This window comes from Eleginops maclovinus, chromosome 5 (assembly GCF_036324505.1).
Source record: "Eleginops maclovinus isolate JMC-PN-2008 ecotype Puerto Natales chromosome 5, JC_Emac_rtc_rv5, whole genome shotgun sequence".
NCBI classification, from domain to species: domain Eukaryota; kingdom Metazoa; phylum Chordata; class Actinopteri; order Perciformes; family Eleginopidae; genus Eleginops; species Eleginops maclovinus.
The window spans coordinates 18,328,785-18,354,752 of record NC_086353.1 but is presented as its reverse complement, the minus strand read 5'-3'; the positions used below and the strand labels follow the sequence as shown (position 1 = coordinate 18,354,752).

General features: G+C 42.1%; 4 protein-coding genes across 6 annotated transcripts; all 4 read left to right on the top strand.

Moving 5' to 3' along the window:
* The first annotated feature begins 1,192 nt into the window (after positions 1–1,192).
* On the top strand, positions 1,193–5,803 carry LOC134865182 (uromodulin). Its single transcript, XM_063884637.1, is given in 10 exon segments — positions 1,193–1,382; positions 1,482–1,573; positions 1,899–2,327; positions 2,330–2,653; positions 3,239–3,543; positions 3,668–3,819; positions 4,369–4,611; positions 5,140–5,299; positions 5,394–5,469; positions 5,567–5,803. Coding segments are annotated over 9 exon segments (1,773 nt in total). The 5' UTR covers positions 1,193–1,382; positions 1,482–1,509; the 3' UTR covers positions 5,587–5,803.
* Positions 5,804–7,020: 1,217 nt separating this feature from the next.
* On the top strand, positions 7,021–9,507 carry si:ch211-286b5.5 (uncharacterized protein LOC100003596 homolog). Its single transcript, XM_063884367.1, has 3 exons — positions 7,021–7,229; positions 7,695–7,821; positions 8,547–9,507. Exons 1-2 carry the CDS (start codon positions 7,140–7,142, stop codon positions 7,818–7,820), a joined length of 216 nt encoding a protein of 71 aa, XP_063740437.1. The 5' UTR covers positions 7,021–7,139; the 3' UTR covers position 7,821; positions 8,547–9,507.
* Positions 9,508–10,049: 542 nt separating this feature from the next.
* si:ch211-286b5.4 (afadin- and alpha-actinin-binding protein) lies at positions 10,050–23,781 on the top strand. Of its 3 annotated transcripts, none has more exons than XM_063884256.1 (13): positions 10,050–10,859; positions 10,987–11,038; positions 11,140–11,243; positions 12,000–12,068; positions 12,165–12,288; positions 12,390–12,468; positions 12,551–12,671; positions 13,339–13,492; positions 13,637–13,740; positions 13,820–13,981; positions 23,116–23,230; positions 23,319–23,496; positions 23,642–23,781. In XM_063884256.1, the coding sequence occupies exons 2-13, from the start codon at positions 10,987–10,989 to the stop codon at positions 23,760–23,762; spliced, it is 1,383 nt and encodes a 460-aa protein (XP_063740326.1). In that variant the 5' UTR covers positions 10,050–10,859; the 3' UTR covers positions 23,763–23,781. The 3 variants fall into 3 exon arrangements, with proteins under 3 accessions (XP_063740326.1, XP_063740323.1, XP_063740325.1); XM_063884253.1 differs by having other exon boundaries at positions 13,613–13,740; XM_063884255.1 differs by lacking the exon at positions 10,050–10,859 and having other exon boundaries at positions 10,871–11,038; positions 13,613–13,740.
* Positions 23,782–24,403: 622 nt separating this feature from the next.
* On the top strand, positions 24,404–25,473 carry nanos3 (nanos homolog 3). Its single transcript, XM_063884485.1, has one exon. The coding sequence runs from the start codon at positions 24,506–24,508 to the stop codon at positions 25,166–25,168; it is 663 nt and encodes a 220-aa protein (XP_063740555.1). The 5' UTR covers positions 24,404–24,505; the 3' UTR covers positions 25,169–25,473.
* Positions 25,474–25,968: the final 495 nt, after the last annotated feature.

Genomic DNA, 25,968 nt, shown 5'->3' with positions numbered 1-25,968 from the left:
AGCCCGTCATCCAGAGGCGTGTCGCCGTCCTACATGCACGTCCTCCGGAGCTGTCTCGCTGCCTTCCAGGCCATCTTCCAGAGCTGTCTCACCGCCTTACAGGCCGTCCTCCAGAGCTGTCTCGCCGTGTTACGGAGCTGCCTCGTTGTCCTCCGGAGCTATTCCGCCGTCCTCCAGGTCGTCCTCCAGAGTTCCCTCGCCGTGGCCTCCAGGCCGTGTCTCCGGCCCCCAGAGTTCCCTCGCCACGGTCTACGCCACTGCGTCCAGCCATGTCTCCGCCCCAGTCTCCAGCCTCCGGAATTCCCTCGCTGTGGCCTCTGCCCATCTCTCCAGCCTCCGGAGTTTCCTCGCTGTGGCCTCTGCCCATCTCTCCGGCCTCCGGAGTTCCCTTGCCATGGTCTACGCCCCTGTCTCCGACCCCCACGTTTCCCCTGCCACAGGCCCTGTCCATGTTCTGCCTCGTCCTCTGCCTTGCCCCCGGGTTGTCCGCCCGGGGGCACTATTTTTTACTGTGTTACTGTTTTAAGGTAAGATAAGAAATAAGATAGAGCTTTATTTATCCCAGTGTTACAAAGAGACAATTAACACAGCACCATAATATTAAAACTGTACACTAACAGTGCAGTAAAATTACCACTGCCAACCTCCTTTATGGCGTCCGATATATATATTACGTTACATTGTTGGAGGAGCTTGAGACTCAAAATGTTCATTGCCATTTCTACACTATAGCATCTGTGCATATGACAATAAAACCCTCGAATCGTTCAATCTTGAATCTTAACTGACTTTCATTCAAGAATGCTTTCATTCAAGATTCAGTGTTTAGATTTCAAATGACTTGTTTAACTGTAATGTCTGCACTTCTTCGTTCTTTGGACTTTTATTTGACAAAACAATCTTTACATTGTCAAGAAATGTTGTCATTTGTTTGGTCAAACTGAGTAAAAGCGTTAACGAAAAATGTGAGATGTGATTGAAAGCTCCACAGGAAAAAACTGGATGTTCTTTTCCTATTTAGTCACTGCTGTTGACAAATGGTGGTTATCAATTGGCCACTTAGGTCTGTAATGTTCAAACTTATGTAACTTGTCTTTATGTTTCAATACCGCCCTGAGATTGATTATGGTACCATACAATCTATTGACTCAGGACTTTGTTGGTGTGTCAGTTCTGTTTGAATTCTATCTTAATTTTGTGTTGTTTTGAGTAATAAGTAACTATTTTGCTGTCACTTGAAGAAAGGACCCATTTCTATCATTCAAAATTGATTGCTTCATCTGGTCCTTTGAATGCTCCAGGAGACCTATAAATTCTCACACTTTGAGACTTCACTTACAACTTTCTCAGCAACTCCTGAATTCCCACACAGTCTCTCTAAGGTGAGTAATAATACTGACAACATTTTTAATTCATATCAGAATCTTTTAAAAATGTGGTTATAATGTATTTATAAAGCTCTCTCTTTTTGTCTCTTTCAGCAGGTTTGTGTCGTGTTATTGGTCCATAATGGGGTTGCCAGCGGGATTGATTTTGGCCCTAATTCTACAGATTTTTCCAGGAAGCACTTCAGGTAAACCATCTAAAATCTTTCATCTCTGTTAAGACGTTTTGCCTAATTTTTGCTGTGTAATTGTAATCCAGAAAAAAAGAATAAAAACCATCATATAAAAATAAGTTCTGGATATATTGTTAATGACAGATATCTACATTGACTATCAAAAATCACACTCTACTGATGTCATTCTAAAAGTATCACTAAAAGATTTGACTTTTTGTGTAAATGTTATCATAGAATACCTCGACACGGACTACCCTTAATGTGCAAAAGTAAGTACATGCATTGCGATGGCATGTAATAGCTTCATCATGCATTCATCAAACCATCCTCTTGATAGGAACAATTGCCTCCAGCTGTGACTCTTGTCATGAGGAAGCCACCTGCCTACAGACGAAAGAAAGAGGCGACTCCTTCACCAGCCAGGCGTACTCTTGTGTGTGTCAAAATGGTTTTGTAGGCGACGGGCTCACCTGCTACGATGCAAAGCTCTGCAGCGACTCCTCTTGCTGTAGCCAAGGTTATCAATGGTCAGCTGAAAGTGGCTGTGTGGACACAGACGAGTGCTCCCTCCCAGAGACACCCTGCACCCAACATCAGGCTTGCCAAAACACCCCAGGCTCCTTCGCATGCCTGGAACCTTCCTCCCAATCTCTCCTGCACAGATGTGAAAGCTCTTCTTGTCCTAGTGGCCAGGACTGCATCGATGATCGTGGCAATCGCTGTGCTGACCCCTGTGATCACTTCACCGAACTGAATGATGAGTGGCGTCAACTAATAACACAGCGTTTAAGCAACCACGCTGTGACAAAAATATTCGATGGAAAGGCTGGTATCGCATGCTTCTGGGCAAAAACAGTGCTCAACTTCCAGAAAGATGTTTAAGTACCAGCACGTGTGGAACTGATGGTCCCATGTGGATGTCAAACCCTCATCCCACACAATCAGAGGGGATTGTAAATCGCGAGGTGTGTGCTTCCCACGATGATGACTGCTGTAGATATAACTCAGACATCCAGGTCAAGCTTTGCCCTGGAAACTTCTACGTCTACAAACTTGTGAGGCCATACACATGCTACCTCGCATACTGTGCAGGTATTGGTCAATTTCAAACTTCTTTACTCTTTAACAGCAAACTCAATTTCCCAATCTTTTCTACATTTCTTTTCAAAGACTCACTTTTTTTAGTGTTCTTTCAACCCACATATAGGAAATAGGAAAATCCAGTCAGTTTTTTCTGGGTGCTGATCAGAAAATGTTAGTTTCATAATGCCAGATTTGGATCCCATTCCTATGTTTCATGCAGGATCTTTGGAATATGCATCACCCATCTGATTATCTCTGCCTATGTCTTGAAAATTGTAAAGGTGCAGCATATTTTTCAGAGTAGACTTTTTCACATAGGGAGTTTAAAGAAACAGGCGCCAAAACTGAACCTTTCAAGAGGATGAACACAGCTACAGTATATTCAGGTAGACAGTATGACGAAAAATAATGGGAAATTTTAACATAGAAGCATGTAAACATGTTTTAGTAGAAACCCTTAAGCGCGATATAACCCTTAAAATGAGCATAATATGTCTCCTTTAAGTGACTTAAACTTATGAAGACATTATTATCCTATTGTTTTTAAATATGATGTCGAAACCAAACTAATTTCTCTTCTTTTTTTTCAAACAGAGGTGAAGACAGCCCCTGAAGTTATAACAACCACACCTGAACCGGTAACTGAGTACCTCACCGATGAACCTGACACAACACCTGAGTCCTTCAGTCCCACTGAGGGACCCAATCAGCCCTCTCAGCTGATGTGTGGTCGTGATAAGATTCAAGTAGGGTTAAATGTGGACAGCCTTACATCCTCTGGTTTGAACCCTCTCTCTGGAAACCTGGCAACACTCAACTGCTCCCGGTTCACAGTGCGTGATAATGTAGTGTGGTATGAAGTGGAGACCAGAGCCGGTGTCTGTGGAAACACATTGAAGGTAAAGAGTTGCTTTTTTATGTGTTTTGCTGTAAACCTGATAATGCTACTGCTAATCGCACATCCTGTCAAGTCAAATTAAGCATAAAACTGCAAACAAATGTTAATTATCCTTTGTCTTTCAGACCAACAGCACACATGCCATCTACTCCAATAGTTTGTTCATCTACCCGAAGAGCAACTCATCCTTCGTCCATCCTCTGAGTCTGCCCTTCTCCTGCACGTTTCCCCTGGACACAGACAGCAGCATGGACGTGGCTGTCAGACCATTCCTGGAGTATGTAGCCTTTAACCCTCCTGTCGTGTTCAGGTCATATATGACCATTTCACTACTTTAATTGATCATAATCTCAATCATTGTGTTTAACATTTGATTGGGTCAAGGCCTTATAATATCCTCCACCCTTGGCATTGAAAATGTAAAATTGCTGATCACCACCAATTTTGAGTGGTTTAGTCATGCTTGTAACACCGGTTTTTCCCATCAAAAAGGACCGCCATAGGAAATGAATTGGTAATAGATCATGCTCATCTATCAGACAGTACAAATGCACAAATAGAGAACTTGTTCATTTTGGAAAACATTTTCAGTGTCTGTTCTTTGTAAATTTGACTGGGAACACCAAAGTAAGGGGGGAGAGACAAACACGACCGGAGGGTTAAATGACTTGAATAGAATAATAAACAGAATAGTGAAGCTCTAATGTCCATTATGTTATTATAGCATTCTTGATGCACGTCAGAAAGGATGTATCTGAGGAATCTTTACACCATGCTGAAAATAATGTTTATGATCCCAAAACAAAAAACACGTTTTTCTCCACAGGCTGAAAGGTGGTATTTCAGGCCCTGGTTCCAGAGCAATGGCCTCCATGTCTCTGTTCCACGACTCCAGCTTCTCAGAGAAGTACCCTGCAGACCTGGTCACCCTGCCGGTCGGCTCCCCGCTTTACGTGGGCGTCTCGGTGGAGGAGACAGATCCAAGCTTTGCGGTTGTTCTGGAGGACTGCTACGCCACGCACTCATCAAACCCTCACAACTCAGAGCAGTACCCTCTCATCCACAACAAGTTAGTAGTCCTTTTGAGCAGAGCTTTAATGTCAAGAACATTCACTAAATTACTTCAGTATCAAATTTAACTAGTTGTACTTTACCTGAGTATTTACATTTTATACTTCTACTCCATTACACTTTTGAAGCTAATGCTTCACTTTTTACTCCTCCTTACATTTACATAGCTTCAGTTTCCTAACATATTCAGATTGTAAGATGATACAAAAAACAAACTACTAATAAATAAATATTGACTTATAATTATGGGTTCCAGCAGCCAAATGCAATTTATTAGCAGTAGCTCAATATTTATCAGCTGTGTCAGAAATAAATGCATCAATTATAATCCAGTCATATAATACATATTATTATTATTGAGAACATAATGCTAGACATGTAACAGAGAATTTCAAATGTAGTATTGCTACTTTAAGTTATGATCTGAGTTATTTTTCCACCACTGCTCTTGAGCATTTTCCTTGAAGTCTAATATGAATGGCAGGAAGTTGAATGTTTAGTGATGTTTGATGGCGCTCTCTCCCAGGTGTCCTGCTGACCGCAGACAGGTGTCCGTGGTGGAGAGCGGCTCTTCTCTCCGGGCTCGTTTCTCTTCCCTGTTCTTCCTGCTGCAGCACGAGTACAGAGACCTTTACCTTCACTGCAGCCTCAGCCTGTGTGACCGGAGGAGCAGCTCCTGTGTTCCAGTAAGTCACACATTTCACTTCATCAATAATCCAACGAAATGCAGCTTATCATGCTTTTAATCATATTTTCCCCACCTTCTCCCACCACATATAGCCCTGCACACATAGGAACTATCGCTCTGTTTCCAACTCTGAGCATCTGGATACCCTCACCGTTGGACCAATCCTCTGTGAGTATTGGTTACAACTTAGTGTCATGGCTTGTGTTCAAAAACAAAGAAATGTATGAAATTAATAACCATATTTCTTCTTTCTTTCTCTCTTCAGGGGAGAAGGCACTCGAGTGAGCTGATAACATACTGTGACATCATTTTGTTTCAAGATGTTTTTACAAGATTACTAGAACTGGTGTAACATTGTATAATGAATCTTAACATACTTTGAATCGATCATTGGTTATATTTCCTTTGTAATGATTTTGTCATTCATTTTTGTAGGGGTGATTATAAGGGCTGGCTGATCTTTCATCATGTTATTGGTCATTTTATATCTGGATAATGATATATGCTATATGGCATGCTTCTGCTAATAAAACAAATAAACTGACATTATGAAAAAAACTCATGGTGGAGCCAATGTTTGATGTTCCTATGTGAAATAAGAACTTGCAGAATGAAAGCATTTTCTCATTAAATAACAACTTAAGATCTGAAGTCCAGCTCAAAGTTAAAGTGTGTGTGTGTGTGTGTGTGTGTGTGTGTGTGTGTGTGTGTGTGTGTGTGTGTGTGTGTGTGTGTGTGTGTGTGTGTGTGTGTGTGTGTGTGTGTGTGTGTGTGTGTGTGTGTGTGTGTGTGTGTGTGTGTGTGTGTGTGTGTGTGTGTGTGTGTGTGTGTGTGTGTGTGTGTGTGTGTGTGTGTGTGTGTGTGTGTGTGTCACTTTGATGATCCCCAGACTTTTCCTTTGAAACCATCATTAAAAATAACTATTTATCCAATACTTGTGTTTATTATAGCAACAGTCTCATCAAATACTTTTTGAGTTATTATCTTCAGTGAGTGAAGTTACTTAGACTTAAGGAGAGAAACTCCTTAGAAAATCTTTGGGATTTAAGCCTTTGCAGTCCATTTACATGCACAAAAAACGATGTAACACAATACAGCAAGGGGAAAACCCCGAAGAGCATAATAGGACCCCCTTGTAAAAAAGAAGAAAAAAAGATTTCCTACTGTCTGAAGTAATTCTGCTTGATAAATTAAAAAATACTTTTAAAAGCTATTTCGTAAATGCAGAAACTTTAAATGGTTACCCAACATGACTGACAGGAATGAGCAGAATCCTGTTTTGAAGCGTTATTAATGTTTAAAATGAAGAACCTTTAAGTTAAGGTAATTTTGATGATGGTACTTACTTTAGTAACTTACTTTCTTCCACCACAGCAAAATGTGTGCGGTATTGACTAACATGGTTTGTACTTCCCTGCTGCACTTGTAGGTAGGAGTGCTTTAATACTACAGTGCAACTGGTGAAATAATGCCCACCACAAATGGTTTCCTTGTTTAACATGTTTTGATCGAAATAGTATCAAACTCCTGCAAGGTAAATGAGGTGGTGAGTTACCACTGTGTTGTGGTTGTTTACCCTGCAGCTGAAGGTCACAGTATACACAGCTCTGCTTTCTAGGAAACTCATAATAATGGCTAGTGTATGCAGGGGAAGTGTACGTCAATTATGAATGACATGCTTGTCGCCCAATAGAATGTCTCGCTGGCACTGATGGGGCGGGGCAGTCGGTGACCGATTATTTCCCAGTCGGGGTTAGAGCAGTTGGGGCTAATTTCCGCTCGGTGGTGGCCGTTTAGATTAAGTAGTCCTCAACTTTTCTCAGCCGACAGCCGTCGTCATGTCCAACAACAACGCCAGCAACAACTTAATCATCGCACAGAGGGCCGTGAAGCAGCTCCGGTTAGAGGCCAGCATTCGTAGGATCAAGGTACGAAACCCCTCAACACTGACACACAAACACGGAAGACTGGGCGACCGACTGCTGAATGGCGGAGACAAACTGTTGCAGAAATGACACAGAGTGAACTCTTACATCACTTCCTCAACAAAGTGCTCTTTAAAGTTACTCATAAACTCCTTTTAAGTTAACTAAAGCCACAGTTAAGCGAGCAGTTTCTTCCGCGTTATAGCGGCTGTCAGTCTGTGGAAGTGTCACCACTTTAAAGTGTCGACACGTTTATCAAAGTTAAACCTGTTAATGTGTGATATCTGCAGGAAACACTGTTATAACTCTTTTCAAGTGTCGTTTAGTTGACAGTCCCATCCGTTTATTGTGATCTTGCTTGCAAATGATATGCAAAAAAGTGCCTGTTATGTGGATTAGGTTTGACAGCAGGCCAGCTGGAGCATTACAACTCTACATGTTTATGTTTCCTCATGTCTGGCTCTGCAGGTGTCCCAGGCCGCTGCTGAGCTGAGGACTTTCTGTCTGCAGAATGCCTCCAGAGACCCCCTCCTGGTCGGGGTCCCCTCCAGTGATAATCCTTTCAGACCCCCTAAATCCTGCTCTCTGTTCTGAGGTAGGCCTGCTTTTCCCTACACATAGGATTCAACTGGGGAGTTAAGCTGTGCAAATAAGTACACTAGGGAAGAAATGAATTACACCTTCACAGTTTACACTGACATTAATCTGCTGAATTCATGCATGCGCTATAAAGTGCCACCAAGAAGTTGTAGAAAAGCTCTTAAAAAAGCATTAGAAATAAAAACAATTATATAAAATAGAGAAAAAGCATCATTCGAAACAAGCTGGACCAAGTAAATGTGTAAGCTTGAAAGATGTCACTATGATAGGAGATGAACAATTAGGAAAACAGTTTCAGAAAATTCTTAAATTAATCTAATAATGGATAAATTGAGTTATTGTTTCAGTGCCGATTTTGTCCCTATTTATTTTTTTTTGCTCTACTGTACTTAAGTTATTGACGTGGATTGTTGTGAAGCCAAATTCATTTCCGCCGTTGTGTAAAGGTAATCTTAATCAAAAAAGTTAATCCTGGCTCAAAGTAACAGACATATTTGCTGTTTTATGACTTTGTAACATAAGAAATATTTCTTTCACCAAGTTCCCTGAAGTCTTATACAACCTGATAACATGATTACCATACAAACTTGATTCTTTTTTTAAATTATTTACTCCTTTGTTTACCCTAATGTAAAATATAGCGTCTTCAGAGAAAAAGGCCTATGAATGTATTGAGTCTGTAGGCCCTATATGTATTGAGTAATTATGTTTCTACCGCAGAAGGAAAAGTGGAGGATTTCTGAATTTACCCGGCAACGGCTCTCTTCATTTCCACTCGATGTCGCTGTGGATTGACCAGCAGCTCCTCTTTGGATGATGCAACATGGGACTGATGGGTTCGTGGGAGGGAACTGCTCCACTTGTTTGCCAAATTTAATGGTGTCATAACTCCCATCGACTTCATTTAAAACAGGGCCAAATTCTCCATGTTATTAAAAAAAAGAAATTGTTATTTACACTAACTTGAGTAATGATTAAGCCGTTCTTGGTTTACCTAGTACTAAACATGTCTGGTTGTAATTTTCCTGACCAAATGGTGTCCGTCTCCTGTCAGTGAAATTCCACCCATTTCATTGGGTACTGAAAGTGCAACTTCCTCTTTTGCCTTGTATGGAAGGTCAAACATTAATTTAACCAGGTGCTGTTCAAGAATCAGAACCTGTTCTGTAATATATATATACATTTATATACACTATATAGTATTGTGTGCCAACAGATCTACTGGTAGCAATTGAGCTAAATGATTGGTGTCTTCAACTAAGGTACAGCAACTCTTTAGGTACTCTTTATCATATCACTATAGGGGCATTTGTCCTTTCATCCCTTTTCTGTACATATTTTAAGTTTTAACTTTAAGGGTTTCTAGTGTTAACCTATATGTTCCTGTCTCTAATTTAAAAACACATGTCAAGGCCTTACAATGTTTGGATAGGGAAACCTGGAGCACATTTCATTTAAATCACGTTTAATATATAAAAGGGCAAACAATGTTAATATATCTGCTCAAAATGTCTAAATATTGTTTGTATTGAATGAATGCTGCAGTAACTTGTTGCATTAACCGTTTTCCACTCTGGAATCTCATTCCAATCAACCAAAACTTTTAACACTGTTAACCTGTATCTTTTCTAACTTTGCTGCTGTCTGCAACCTTTTACAAATTAAACTTTTCGGACACTGACTAATAGTTGTATGTGATTTTTGAATGTCAAGAAAAATCTCTTTTTAATTGGGATGACTCATTTCCACTTTCCATTTCTGAGACCTTGAGTCATGGGGGAGAAACTCCCTCTGGAGGGAACTCTGATATTTTAACTTTTGCAGACCATTTACATGCAAAAAACATATAAAACACAGTACAGAAAAGAAAAAACCCCACAAAAAGCCTAATACGATCCCTTTAATAGAAGGATATGGGTGCACTCTGCTTAACCCTGTCATCTAAAAAGCAACATGCTCAACCTGTGAAACAAAGATTCTACCCCCCCCCCCGCCCCCCCAAGGAAGAAATACATAACCCACTACATGACTCCAGTATGCAGTACTGCGGCCTCTTTTTTCTATTACACCCAGAACTTTAAGCTACATATTTTTGATTGGTCATCACAATTCAAAATTCAATTTAAAATGCAGGTTTTTGCAAAAGTTGAGGTCTGAGTATTCAACATAATAAGTGTATTGTAATATTGAAAGATAGTTTATGCTAAAGGATCCACTCCAGTGTTGGACCGTTGCATCCTTTACTTTTAACACACAAATATAAATGAGACTTCATGCCTCACAAGCTTTTAGTTTGCTACTAACAAACAAGTAGGTAAAAAAAAGCTTCACATTAAAAAGTTGCAGTGTCTTTGATTTCATTCTGATTCAAGCAGCTAAATAAGGTCGTAGTTAAGTAAATGGGGTTGGTGTTTTGTAGGCTGGTGAACTGCAGGACAAAATGTACTTGGTCAAATAAAGACTATGGGAGACATCTGGCCACAGTGTCATAAATGCACAGGATAATAGCAGACTGGCAGCACCATTAGCACAGAAGAATAACGCATGTTCTGTACTTCTGTATATACCGACAGGGTGCTGGAAGAGATTGACTTATTGATATTTGTAAGGAAAAACAACAAAACGCATACGTTTAGTGTGTATTCCACTTTGTTAGCAGAACACAATATCAATCTTTAATTTACTTCACAGGTGACATGACAAGCTGACAATTTTCTGACTTAAATCTGTTTCAGCACCAAAGTAGATTTAAAAGAAAATGACTAAAGTAAACAGTTAAGTGTGTATTAAGTTTTCTGTTGTCATCATGGATATTTCTTTAAATGGGACCTACAACATCTCCAGCTCATATAAAAAAAGTTAACAATACTTTCAAAACCATATGCACAAGTTTTGTGTTTGGGAAAAAGCATTTTGACTGAACCATGTTAATCCTGAAGCATCCTTCTGGCTAATGGAAGTAATCAGCAGAAGTGAAATCACCTGGGAAAAAAAACGGCAGTCTGTTTGAGGAGGTTTTACTTTCCGGCTCAGGTAAGGCACTAGAAACATCAATGTTTGCTATGGTACAAAGGTCAAATGTATTAATCCTGTGCACACCAGTTACATTTATGTTTGATTAAAATTTGCTCTTGGTGCTAATTGTGTGATTTGCAAGCAGATGGCTTCCAGGCCTGGCCAAAAGAGAGTTGGAAGACACTCAGAGTACTCAGGTAAAACTGTCACCTTTTACCTTTGACGATGCATGCTGGAAAAACAATTCAATCCGCGTCACAATTTACAACCACAACTCCCTACTTGTCTTGTGTACCAGACTCCTTTCTGCTCAGGGATCCCAGCCCTCTGAAGGAGCTCTCTCACAGTGACTCCTGGTGGGCAGACAAGGAGGAGCACAGGGGGCACGAAGGCTCCCTGAGGGTGGGTAGAAGTCTTCTTCTTGCAAAACACATTTCATACATTTTTCAACCTTTTCAAAACAGTTAACCCAGATTTTATTGAAAGACTCTAAACCTTAATGTATGAACTCTTAAACAAATGATAAACATCTATTTAGAGCTGATAGAAAGTGGTCTTGAGTCTCTAATGCACCTGTGTTATCTTATTTATACAATTCTTTAATCAAAGATTCCTTTTTCTGTGCTGATTGAGGTGTGTGTTTTGACTATTTCTGAGATGGGTGAAATAATTTGTTGTTTCTTTGGTGATATAGAAAAATAAAACATAATTAATGTGCCAATTTTGTCAGTAGGTTCAAGTGTCAATAGCATTTGATAGGACTGCACACAGGAATAAAATGAAGAAAACTTGCTTAGAAAATGTTTTATAGCTCTTTTTCTATACAGGGCATCTCAAACAGTTACTGGGTTTGTAATGTCAGGTAAAATCATTTTTGAATACAAGAAAACTACAACTACTTGCTCTTTTGGGCACATACTATTGAGTATGTAAATAGATGACACAGACTGGTTTAAAATGGTAGATTGAAAATATCAGAATGAGAGAAAATATGAAATATGACCACATGTTCTATGGAATTATTCACTTTTGTTGCATGTTTTTAATGTTTTATGAGTACAGCCTTTTCAAAACAAAAGAAAATTAATAATAATTGTATTAAATTATATACTGTGATGCTTCTGATTCTGCGGGGCAATTGAACCTCTACCTTTTTAGGAGCAACTAAAGGAGATGTCTGAGCACGTGGCCAGACTTCAGGACTCGCTGAGATATGAGAGGGCCAAGGTAAGTTGTACGTGTGACTAACATTGTAGACTGTGACTATCTGATTACATTTTACACTATTCCCCCTTCTAAAAATCCTCTTTAACTTATCGCCAGTGCACTCGTCTGCAGCTTCGAGGTAACCAGCAGGAAGCGGAGCTGAAGCGTCGAGAGCAGCAGACCAACCGACTGAAGGAGCGAGTGTCTCAGCTCACTGAACGACACCGAGAGAAGGGACCCTGTGAGGCTCACTCTGTCCTGTATCAGCTAAATTCACAAAATATTCATCCACTATTCACAATAGACCACAAAACATTTCCCATAATGCTTTGTTCTCTCTAGCCATAGATGTGTTGAACATTCCCCCCGGAGGTCGATGCAAAAGAGAACCACCAGTGAAATCATTCAGGTCCACTGCAAAGTAAGTTATCACTCTGATTTATAGCCCTTCAAATGTGTTCTCCACCTCCTTTCTAACCCTAGTTTCTCTCTCCATCTTATAGACAAGAAGAGGCAACACTGCGTCTGATGTTGGAGCGCAGAGAAGCTGAGCTCAGGGAGGCGATGAAGCTGCGCCACAGCCTGACAACTTTACTTCATGCACTCAGAGTCGACATGGAGCATGTGAGATAGTAACTAGAATTATTCATCCAGTCATCTTTATCTATAATCTAAATAAAACTATAAGTGGATCTGACAAGGAGGATTTAAAGTTACTTTGTTGTCGTACAACTCTCAATTGGAATGGACGGTCTTCCTCAGCAAATGCTTCTACAGAATTTGTTTTAAGAGTTAAAGCAGAATTTGCTGAATACAAGCTTCAATCAATCAACGTTTATTTAGATAGCCCAACACCACCAATTTTACATTTGTCTCAGGGGACTTTACAGTTTGACCAGAATATGAATACGACACCTCCTGTCCTCAGATCTTCACATTGGAAAAGGGAAAACTTCCAAAGAAACCCCAAAGTTTATGGGGATAAATGGAATAAACCTTGGTGAGAGCAACAGATGATGGATCCCTCTACCAGGATGGACAGATGTGCAATAGTTGTTATGTGTAAATTGAGAAAAGACGATACAGTTACAACATAGGTAGTCCAAAGAACCAAGGTTCTTGGCTCTGGAGCTGCAAAGTTGAACTCCATCATGGATTGAAGAGGAGGAATAAGCTGCTGAGCAAGAACAGCTTTTTAAACTATCTTATGTTGATATTCTTTTGTTGATCTTGGATTATGCTGGAAATTAAGATTATTCAACATAAAGCCACTCTAACCTTGTTTTTATAGAGCCTCCTGGACGTGCTCGATGTTCAGGAGGATTCTCAGACTGAAGACAAAAGGCTGGACCAGGCTGAGGGAGCACTGGGGGACCATGTAACAGGAGGTGTGGTTCAGAGTTGGAGGCAGGTGCAGAGCAGACTGGCTGAATTCTCATCTGAAGGTAAACTGTCAGGTTGAGCAATCTTTTAAAGTTCTGACAACAGTTTTTTTTATTTTGAAGCTGGCTATTATGGGGTTCTTTCTATGTATTAATTGACATATCTAACTTGTTCAAATGTAGTGTCTATCACTTCATTGTGTGTAGGCCACACTGGTGTTGGTACTGACCATGAAAAGCTCTTGGCTCGACTGGACAGTGAACTAAAGGAGAGTCAACAGCTTGTAAGAATACAGCAGCAGCTGCTACAGGTATGGTTTTCCGTAAAACACGTTTTCATATGACCTTTTGCTAATGTCAGACTTTGTAATGCTAAGTTTTTGTCTGTAGGACAGCTTTGTTTCCCCTATCCCCTCTGAACTGGCTGATTCCTATTTTTTGGAAGAGTGGGAGCGTCTTCAGATGCGCTGGGCAGAGCTCGATCATCAGAGGCGGACTTTTGAGAGGGAGAGGAAGTCCTTCACTGAAGCTGCCATCCGACTGAGCCACGAGGTGAGAGACGAAAAATGAGGCAAAGACTTGCCTGAACAGGCTTTATAATGTTTTGTAGTAGAATAATGACCAAAGCGGGTCTAGTTCAAACTGAACATTTACTCTGTAACACAGCAGTTTGAAAAGGTAACTGTGATAAAAGCTGAAAATGCACTCGACATCTCATATTCTTATTTTTTTTTATCTCTAACCGGGAAACACAGCGACAAGCACTTAAAATTCAACATTCACCCACCCGATGAACAGTGGTTCATCATTTTTAGGTCCTTTAACTTATCTCTAATGGATATATTAACTGAACAGGTCTTCTCAATAAACTGCCCGTGGAAGTCCGAACAGTGCAGGAACAAATGAGCCCATCTCTTCCATTTTACAGTTCTGCCTGGGAGTGTTGTCCTCTCCAATCAGGATGACATCTCCTAACTTCAGCGAAGTGGGTGTAGGTGTATCACACCTGTGAGCTGATTTCAAGTCCATCAAATAGTCCTTTTTCCAGCTGTTCCAAAAGCTGGTTAAGAGTCTCCTCCGGTACCGCCATCTCCGGCTCATGTCCTCTCTGCTCGCATTGTTTGGCTGAGATGGCAGAAACACAGTTTTTGGTGGTAGAGAGGTTAGTCTTTTCCCTACCAGGAAGTGTTAGGGGGTAAGTGGCTGAGGCTCTGATGCATCATTGTGTACATAGGAGAGAGGCCTGGAGTTCAACACAGCCTCTACCTCTGGCAGCATGGTTGTTAGTTCTTCAAAGTTCAGTGACACCTTCCCCATAACCCTCTTTAAACATGTTTTAACAGATCTCCCAAGTCTCTCCCAGAAGCTGCCCCACCAAGCAGCTTGCTCGGCAATAAACTTCCAAGTAATCCGTTTGTCAGTAAAAATCTGTGAGCTCTGAGCCCTTGAATGACTTCCATAGTTCTTTTAGATCTTGGTCTGCTCGTTTGAATGTTTTAGCATTGTCTGAGTAGATAACTTTACACAGTCCGCGTCTTGCTATAAATCTCTTTAAAGCTAAGAGGAAATTTTCTGTGGTCTGATCTGACACTAACTCTAAATGGACTGCCCTGGTGACAGCGCAGGTGAAAAGTGCAATATATGCCTTCTTGGCCTGATCGCTAGACCTGACATACAACGGCCCTGCAAAATCTACTCCAGTTACTTCAAAGGGGGAGACTCAGTTACTCTGTCTCTGGGTAGTGGAGCTGTAACCTGCTGTGCTGGTTTAACCTTCAGTCTCCGACAAATGAAACAATGTGATACCACCCGCTTGACTAGCTGTCTCCCTTTTAAAATCCAGTATCTCTCTCTCACCTCAACTAGACTATCTCTGACCCCTGAATGCATCACTCTCTCATGACAGTACTGAACTAGTAGCTCAGTGTATTTGTAATTTGAAGGTAGCACCCATGGGTGTTGCTCCCTAAAACTGAAATCAGAGTGCTGCAGCCTGCCTCCTACACTCATAAGGCTATTTTCATCCAGGAATGGTTTCAAGTCTTTGATTTTCGAAAAACTCTCTTTATGTTTTGTCCAGATTTCAGCTGACACATTTCCTGGCTGAAACTATGCTCTTGGGTTACCTTTACCCAGTACACTTCTGCTGCTGGGAGCTCTTCTGCAGTTAGCTCTCCCTGAATCTTTCGGCTAGATTGAGCATTAGCTATGAACGTTTTCACCGATGCAGTTATTCTCAATGCAGTTTTTAACCTGCTGTACTTTTCTAGGTCTAGTAATGGATCAACTTCTTGAGTGCTCGTAAGCTGTACTACAACCTGAAACTTAGACCTAAGCTCGGCGTTCGCCTCATCTGCAACACAGCCCTCATCGATGACTTCTGCTCCATGTGTGGATAACAGTGAAGTGGGTCCCTTCCACCACAGCAGGCTTTGGATGAGGTTCTCGACGCTCTGGCCTCTGGTGGGTAAATCAGCAGGATTGATTTTGCCGTTGCAGTGAGACCACAACTGTGGATTTGTGAGTCCTTGTATTTCAGTCACTCTGTTTTCCACAAAAGGTTTCCACCTTTTTGCTGAGCTCCGAATCCAATGGAAAGCGATCATCGAATCTGTCCACAGTGTAAAGCTGATTTCTTTCCATGTTGAGTGACTTGAGAAGATTATTCCCTAACTGTGTTCCGATCAGTGCACCCATAAGTTCCGAGCGGGGTAAAGTTATTTTCTTTAATGGTGCAACCTTTGACTTGGAGGCCACAAAACTTGTTCCAACTCTTCTTCTTTGTTTGCTCCTTGCGGATAGGCAACAGCACTGTATGCCTTTTCGCTGGAGTCGCAGAAGACGTTCAGTTTGATTGTCTGTGAGTTTGGTTGTATCTCAATTTGGTACCATCTCGGAATGGCCACCAGGTAGAACTTTGGCAGCTCTGCACACCATTGATCCCATTTTTCAGCCATGTCTGGAGGCAGCTGCTCATCCCAACCGATTCCCCTCTCCCACAGTTCTTGAAACAGGCACATTACTCTTATAGTGAAAGGAGTGAGGAAACCGATGGGGTCAAAGACTCGAGCTGATGTCTGTAGTACACTTCTCTTTGTATTTTCTTTGCCCTTTAAGATATCCAGCAGTCCCTTTTAAGTCAAGTACAAAGTTATCCATCTCGGATTTCCATACTAACCCTAACACCTTCAGTATATTTCCACTAGTGGCTGTTTCTGTTGTGTGCTCCACTCCACTTTCTGTCCACTTGGGTCTCAGATCTGGTGAATTTTGTCACCCATTTGCACAGGTTCATGCCAGCGTCAGACAGAATCTCCTTTGCTGTTGTGGTAACTGAAACTGCTTCGTCCACATCACATGAGCTGGAAATGAAATCATCAACGTAGAGAGATTCTCTCAGTGCTTCCACTGCCCTAGGCTGCTCTGTGTGGTACTGCTTGATATGATTTCTTATTGTTGCAGCTAACAGGAAAGGGCTGGGTGACACTCCAAATGTCACTCTACTCATTCTCATAATGCACAGCTCATCTATTCAGTCTTTGTTTGGAGGCCCATGTAGCCACAGGAACCTAACAGCATCTTTATCCTTCTCTTCTAGAGCTATCTGCAAGAAAGCCTGGGTAATATCTGCAGTAAAGGCTATCTGGTGGGGTCTGAACTTAATGAGCACATCTAACAGATTTGGGTTAAGGTTTGGACCAGTCAGCAAGCAGTCACTTAGGGAGGGGCAACCTTCCTCGTGTGATGATGCATCAAACACAATTCTTAGTTTAGCTGTTTCTTTATCTTCTCTGACAACAGTATGATGCGGCATGTAATATGCGACAGTCTCAGGTTGCTCTGCTGCTGATGTGTTCTCTGGTACATCCTCACAGATGCCCTGGTGCAGGTAATCCTGTATGACATCATTGTACCTTGTGTACAGGGTTGCATCTGTTTTAAGTTTCATCTGAAGGCCTTCACACCTTCCCTTTGCCACTCTGAAGTTGTTTGGGAGATATTGTCTCTCAGGTCGCCATGGCAGCTTGGTTTTTTCATGAAGAATGCCCAGTGACTCCACCTCCAGCAGTGGCTCAGTCAGTAGGGGCTTGGACTGGGAATCGTAAGGTCGCCGGTTCAAGACCCCGAACAGACTTGAAATATGGAAAGTGGACTGCTACTTGGAGAGGTCCCAGTTCACCTCCTAGGCTCTGCTGTGGTGCCCTTGAGCAAGGCACCGGACACCTCCAATCCCCCCTCCCCATTGCTCCCCGGGCGCTGCACAATAGCTGCCCACTGCTCCTTGTACTAGGATGGGTTAAATGCAGAGGACCAATTTCACTGTGTGTGCTCTGCTGTGTGCATGTGTGTGACAATAAAGAGGGTTTCATCCTCCGATTCTATCTATCTATCTATCCCAGAAAGCATGTAGCTGTGTGGAGATATGTGTGTCCTCATCTAGACTGATGTGCATACATCGGTGACCCTGGATGTTGTTACTGGCCCTTGCAGAGCCCATCCGAAGCTGCTTTCTAATGCTACCAGCAATTCTGTTATCCTCTGGACCTTGCCTGTCACTACTCGCCAGTTTTAGTCTGCTCCTATTACCACTGACAGTTCTGGATCATCAGCGCCCTCCAGTGGAAAATCAGCAAGCTGCAGATCCTTTCTCTTTAATTCGTTTTGGATCGGTGCGCCAGGCACCTTTATCACAGCACTGCACACTTGAGGGGATTCCACTGCTTCGATCTCTATTCTTTGCTGTGAATTCCATACATTTTTCAGTGACATTTGCACAATGTTGCGCTGTGCTGTTACTGGAGAGGTGGCTCCAAAGGTGTGGAGATGCAGTGTCTCCTGCCTTAACACTGGTAGTCTAAGTGCTTTAACTACACTCTCATGAACGAAGCTTCTGTGGCTGCCTCCATCCAACAGGCAGCGTATGATTTTTCTCTCTGCCGGGCCCTCTCTCCACGCCTTGACTGTCTGGAGCAGGACCGTGATCTGGACATTAGCTTCCGGTTTAACTGCACTTGACACAGCGGATACCACAGCGTCTGTACTTCCACTGTCAGCATCAGGTTTAGCTTCACTTTGATCACAAACTGACTAGTGATGTCTGCGACCACACAAGGCACATGAAACACCCTTCACTCTGTAGAATTTTGCTATGTGTTTTGGGCCAAGGCACACATAGTGTATGAGTCATATTCATTTTGCATTATTTTATGTAATTTTGCCCTGTACCACTAGGGGCTCAGCGGACATCGGGTCAGCCCAGTTAGGCCATTTAACCTAGGGAAACCCAGACACAGGTGTTGCTGATTTGGGAAGCAAACTGTTTTTCGACTGTGCCTATGTGCCTTTGTGGTTTTGATATGGTGAGCAATTTGGTTTGTTGTTTTGGTTACATGTATTATGAGTTATAGTTATTGCCGCTGTATGATATATGAAGGAAAATAAACCTGCGAGATAATTGTAAAATTACTGAACTTCCGTTTTGCTATGTTCGAGTGCACTGGGTGCACGTCTAACTTAATCCTCCGTATAAGCAACCAGTACTAGACTTCGTTTAGGACTTAGTCAGTACATTTAGGTCGAAAAACTGCTTCAATTTGGATTACCGTTCATCAAGAGGACGCGGACCTGTTACATTGTGGATTTACGTGTTCATTTGGAAACCATGGATGTGAGGTGGGCAAATGTTTGGAGTTGCCGATTGCTAATTGGAGCAGTACCGGAGTGAGCTACAGGGCCAGCGGAATACCAGCATCATCACACCGGGACACCATTCATCAAAGCCGGCCAATGCTCGATTGGGGTATGTGTTGATCAGGTTAAGGTGGCAGAGGAACACCTGGACTACTTAAGATTCTTATGGTGGCCTCAAGGTAACCTGGAGCAAGATCTTGTAGAGCATTGCATGACTGTCCATTTATTTGGAGCGGTTTCATCACCCAGTGTTGCCTGCCTTGCTCTTAGAAAGACCGCTGAAGACAACCAGGCCAACTTTTCAACAGAAGTGATCGAAACGGTCAACCGAAACTTCTATATGGATGACCTACTGAAGAGTCTGCCCTCTGAAGAGGATGCAGTCACCATGGTTAAGAACCTTACTACCATTTGCAGCATAGGAGGTTTCACCCTCACTCAATGGATCAGTAACAGTCGAAGTGCTTCAAAGCCACCTAGAGGATCTCAAGTCCAAGAACCTGCATGAACTTGATCTGGACAGGGATAAGCTGCCGTTAGAAAGAGTTTTGGGTTTGCAGTGGTGTATCGAAATTGACACTTTCAAATTCAAGCTGAAAGTCAAGGAGATGCTATCCATCGTCAAGGCCTGCTTTTTGACTGACAGCACATCAGTTCTTAAGTACATAAAGAATGAGGACCAAAGATTTCAAACCTTTGTCGCAAACAGGGTAACCACCATCAGGGACAACTCGGAAGTTGAGCAGTGGAGATACATTCCCACATCACTGAACCCTGCTGATGATCATTCACGTGGATTGAAGGCAGAAGATCTGTGAAGCAAAGATGGATGGAAGGCCCGGAATTCCTACGGGAACCTGAAGAAACGTGGCCAACATTTCCTGTGGATACAAGTGTCACTGCCGACGACCCAGAAGTAAAGAGAAATCTGACGGTCAATGCAATACTTGTTGACACCAACACCACATCGCAACTGATGACCCATTTCTCTGATTGGCAAAGATTAAAGGTTGCAGTTGCGTGGCTCATTAAGCTGAAATGAACTCTGCTCAAACTGAGTAAGAAAAGAAAAGAGTTGGAGCTTGCAAACACCAGTGCTACTGGAGCAGCAAGGTTGGATGTGCAAAAGGAGATACAAGCTTTCTCAACATCACTTGGGAATCAGAAGGTGACGCTGGAAGATCTCTTGGAGGCTGAGACCTCCATAATCGCTTTTTGCCAGCAAGAGAGATTCCCCAGTGAATTCCTGCACTAACCTCTGGCAAGCCACAAGTGCCGAGAAGTAGCAGCATCTTCAAATTGGATCCGGGTCTACTTCTACGAGTTGGGGGACGACTGAACAAGGCAGCAATCCCTGAGGACATTAAACACCCCCTCATCTTATCAAAAGACCAACACATCTCCGATCTTATCCTCAGTCACGTCCATCTACAACTTGGACATGGAGGTAGAAATCATGTTCTTTCTGCTACAAGGAGAAAATACTACATTACAGTAGTACTACATTAACAGAAGACATTTTTCAACATTTCAACGTGTCCCTCCTAAATTATATTGTGGTGACGCCCATGTTTGCCAGTAATGTTTTCCAATAGCCGACAAAAAACTTCATTAACCCTTAGATGCACGAGTGACTGGACCCTACACTCTTCCATAAGTGGGTCAAAAATGACCCATATTAGAATCAATGTGTTTTTATGCCATTTTTGTCAATTTGGTTAAGAATAATCACTTGTATAATATTTAGTATTATATTTAGGACCACACAAGAATGATTTCATGTTTGAAATATCTTTATTTTTCACTTTTTAACATTTTTGAAAAAGAAAATTACCCAGAACAGCTGTGTGTGTGTGTGTGTGTGTGTGTGTGTGTGTGTGTGTGTGTGTGTGTGTGTGTGTGTGTGTGTGTGTGTGTGTGTGTGTGTGTGTGTGTGTGTGTGTGTGTGTGTGTGTGTGTGTGTGTGTGTGTGTGTGTGTGTGTGTGTGTGTGTGTGTGTGTGTGTGTGTGTGTGTGTGTGTGTGTGTGTGTGTGTGTGTGTGTGTGTGTGTCCAGTCATTGACAGTTCCTCTCTCTTTTCCCTGCTTTGCCTTCTTGTCTCATCACTGTATGCAGTTCAGACAAACTACCTGTTTCTGGCTGTGATCATTGCACACAGGTACATTGCATTTCCCACACCTATTGTTGACTTTGCGATCTTTGCTACTTGGGCAGATCTGACACCTCTTTCTCTTTGGTTGGCCCTGTCTGCTTCTTTCCTGTGGCTGGGTTGTGGCTTTTGTCACCCCATACCTTTCCATTGCTTCAATAATCGGGGTTTGCAGTTGGGGGCAGCCTTCCAGTCGACTCCTCATGTGTGGTGTGACAAGCTCCTTTGACAGTTCTTTGAGGAAGAGCCGTCGTGCATTGGTGATGCCGCTCTTGAATTCTGGGTGCTGGTCCTCTTATCATCGAAGCGCAAGGTACGGCGAATGTCTTCAAATCTTCCAACAGCCATAGTGGCCTTGTACATGGAATTATGTAGAGGACTCCCAAACAGCTCACGGACTGATACATCCCAGTTCTTCTCACTTCCTGCAAGCAGGGTCAATCCAATGAAGGCCATGAATTCATCTTTGGTGACATTTTTCCATTCTTTTCCTCTAGCTGTTGCTACTCTCCATCCTTCCAAGTTTGTGCACTTCATCACCTCTTGTATTATATCATCAGTGATAAAGAGCTCCCATGCATCTTTTGGTGAGACAGTGGTGCTAAGCCCTTGTGCAGGCGCTGACCGACTTCGCGCTGTGGCTCTGTGTTCTGCCCTGGGTGGGAGGTAACTCGCTCCAGTAAGAGCCCTTCCGACTCATTCTGTTGGACATGATTTGGACACTTTCTTCTTCAGAAGACACAGTCAAATTGATCCTGTTCAGTTGGATTTCCAGGTGGACGACTGCCACTGCCACCTGGACAATAGTCTGGGTCCTCATCATCAGAAATTTCAGACTCGGAGTCCAACCCCGTTACTGCCTCTCCATCATCCAGCATCTGTTGGACCATTTCAGCTGTGTGTAATTTTTTCAATAGATCAATATGTAGCTATATAAATGAATACACACACACACACACACACACACACACACACACACACACACACAAAATACATATAGTAATGTTAGCTATCTTAGTTAGCTAGCTAGTGTTAGCTAGTTATAAAGTAGGCTAATTTGTTGATACATAATAATAACAACAGTCATGAAACACACACACACAATATTATATGAAGATAATACTTACACGTATCAGCTCTTGCTGTGTAAAATAATCTTCCTGAGGGGTGACACTTCTGATATAGTCTGTGTGGTCCACAGTTAATGTATTCCTGACAGCCACAGTTGATGAGAATCAAAGGTTCCCATTGGATTCCATAGAAAATGCATGCGGGTCATTTTTGACCCACTTATGGAAGCTTGGGGTAGTAATACAAAAACTACAATTTCTTAAAATGTATAAAAGGTAAGTTAAACATTTAAATGGCATTATATCAAAAACATGTTTTTTGAGGAATACCTGGAATATGAAATGATAACAATTTTTCATTACGAAGATATTTCAAGAAAACAACCTCACCGGGTCATTTTTGACCCACTTATGCATCTAAGGGAAAACTTGCTGCAGTAAGCTAGCTAGCTAACGTTACTAACCTATTCTTTTCAAATATACTGATAAAACACTTACAATTATTAAACAGACTAACTCTGCAAACAGCGTGTTTTAATTTGTAGTGTTTAGTGCCTTTCGTTGATTCAGTGCTTTTAGTAAATGCTGCGCATGTTTTATCAAGTTGATATTATACATACATGGCTACAACGGAGAAACGCCGAGCTGTTTTAAAAAGGTATGCAAATATTAAAACACAAATGTGCCAAAACACATCCAAATGAAGAAAGATCGTTTGCACCTCCACCATAATGTTTCGCCTTTTTTAAAAGCTGCTTATTTCACTGTGTGTACAGCGCTGCGATTTTGAGCAACACAAGGCCTCTCTCCTGCAGCAGAAATATCTGTGTGAGCCACTTCGGTATGGCAAAGGAGCTCCAACCAACAGTAGGACAGAGGGCAGTGCACTCAGTGAGTATGCAGTTAAATTACATAAAGTGATATGTAATCACTAATGTGATGTGGTTAAATAATAATTTTTAAAAACCCTGATTTGTAGTGGTTCCAGATTTCTGTAGCTTGGGGCCCACTGGCATATCTGGCTGTCTTCCTATTACTCCATCTCCCACCAAGTCGGGGACAGCCGCTCTTTATGGATCACATCAGGGAAGAGTCACCGTTCACACCCCCAGCACTCCTGAGCTCTACTCTGCCCTCAATCTGTCCTACAACTGCAGGTAACTCAAGTCCTGCTTTGGTAGCGAAGGCATAAAGAAAGAAAAAAATACAAATTAACAAAAATAAAGTCTTGGGATGATGCAGAATAAAGATAAAAAACATTTTGTTATTTTTCCCCTTTTTTATCTTTTCCTTCTCTCTAAGATCCAGTGAGGTTGACCATCAGTCGGAGACATGGGACGGCCAGGCCGACACGATGGTGCACACACTGCAGGTTCCTCATACCGACTGGTCACTACAATCTACTTTTGATGATAGGTGGTAACATATAAAACATATTGTACCTTTTTTACCTTTTTTATTTATTTTATAAATCAATAAAGGCTGCTAATAAAGTTATCCTTTTGTGTTATTTTCTTCCGTGGTACAGTTTGAAAACAAATAAACCTTTTAATTTTGTTTTGTTTTAATCTTCCCCGCTGTTTTCTCAAAGTTAATTATTATTATTGATATAAATATTGTTATTGACTGCTGTAAAGCTGTCTGTGTTTACATAACCATTCCACCAGGAGACTATGCTCCAATTCAACACTGAGTAAATGCATTGAACAAAACAATGATAAAACTGAGGTAATTGTATGGAGCAAAGGTCAGCGCTAAACTTCAGTCGGCAATGTTCAAATCAACAGAAAGTCAAAAATCTATTTCTACACATGGACTCTGACCTGATTAACATTTAACGATTAAAGACTTGGTTTTTAATAGTACTGTCAAAGTAACTAAACTGCATGTTGGGGCAGAATAACATGACCCCATACATCCTGCACGTGCTGTCCATCTGCACCCCTGATTGGCTCCTATCACGAGTGGGGGCGTGCGCATATGACACCCATCCACATGCCAATTAGTTCAAAACGTTCAATGCGTTTGGAAGCGCGCATCAGCCTCTGTCCTTTACCTTGTTATTACAAAGTTACCAACTCGATCTTCTCACTGCGATCGATCTTCTCACTGCTAGCGCTGTGCCACACAAGACTGAACGTGTTGTCCGAAAAAAAAAAAGCTAGAATGAACGGCTTGCGTTGGGGACTCTTTGATCACTTGCCGTGCCCAATGGAGTCTGACAGGAAAATGTTCCAGGCATGGGAAGACATAGGATCGTCGAGCACAATCAGACAGATGATCCAGTGTACGACTGATGGGTACTCCGTGCCGCCCGCCGAAGCTCCGCACCCAGAGTCTGATGGCCTGTGTGGGGCCATGATGCAGATTCACATTAACGCAGAAAGCCAAAGTAGCGGCCTTGTAGCAGAATGGGCGCCACACCCTCACCCCTCGCTGCCAGTGATGTGGCGTGATGGTTTGGGGAACTCCACAGAACCCTATCGTGCTGATGGCCCAGACGCGCTGGATTTAAGGGTAGTGCAAAGACCGATAGGCTCCCGGGGACGAAAAGACCGAAGGAAAGCCTCTGGATGGGAAACCCAGACTTCACCATTACCTGCGTGGCCTGAGAACATGTCGTGCAGTTTCTGCAAGAACAACGGCGAGTCTAAGTTGGTGTTCACATCCCACTGGCTGAAGAACCAGGCTGGAGATGTGTTGTGTCCCTACCTGCGGCAGTACGTGTGTCCCCTTTGCGGAGCCACGGGGACCCAAGCCCACACCAAGCGCTTCTGCCCGAAGGTGGACAAAGCGTACAACTCGGTGTACACGAAGTGCAAACGTTGAACCAACCGGTAACGGTAAGACCCAGAAGGCTGGATGTTCCTTTATCGTGCTGTTTTGTTTATTTGCACGTGTTTGGTTTGTTTTGCATGCTTTGGCACGTTTGCCTTATAGCCTTTTATAATGCTGATTGGAATGTTTTTCCCAGCTGTTTTATTTGTCAGCCGAGCATCTTCTAAAAGCTCTGTTTGGTTTTGTGTGGTTGTAACATATTTCTTAAATGTGGCGACTTGTCCAGTTTCATATCCCCTGCTCTTGCATTGACAGATTACACAAACATTGTCTGTCCATTTTAACATTTTAAAAAATTGTGACTTGTTTCCTACGTACGTTTTATTTTATGTTGTATGATGTTCCTGTTGCTATTCAGCTCGTCACACTTTGTGAAGTGAGTAAATGTAAACAAGAAAATACAATTATTTCAATAGAAAAAATCTCTGTGTATTGTCTGTCAACATTTACCTCTGAAATACTAAAAGATGTTTCGTTTTTTCATATTCTGCTACCGGAAGTGACCGTTTACAGAATAAGAGGGCAGAAATACTAAAAGATTACCATCTAAATCAACAACATCCAACTTTATTTTGGGAAGAACTAAGACTTTAAACATAACAATCCAGCTGTCAGTGATACAAAACAGACTGTAAACGGTGATACATTGAAACATTTGTACACTCGGGTCAACAATGAAAATCTTGGTGGAAGGGAATTAAGATTGGCCTGTGTGGGGCCATGATGCAGATGCACATTAACGCAGAAAGCCAAAGTAGCGGCATTGTAGCAGATTACCATCTAAATCAACA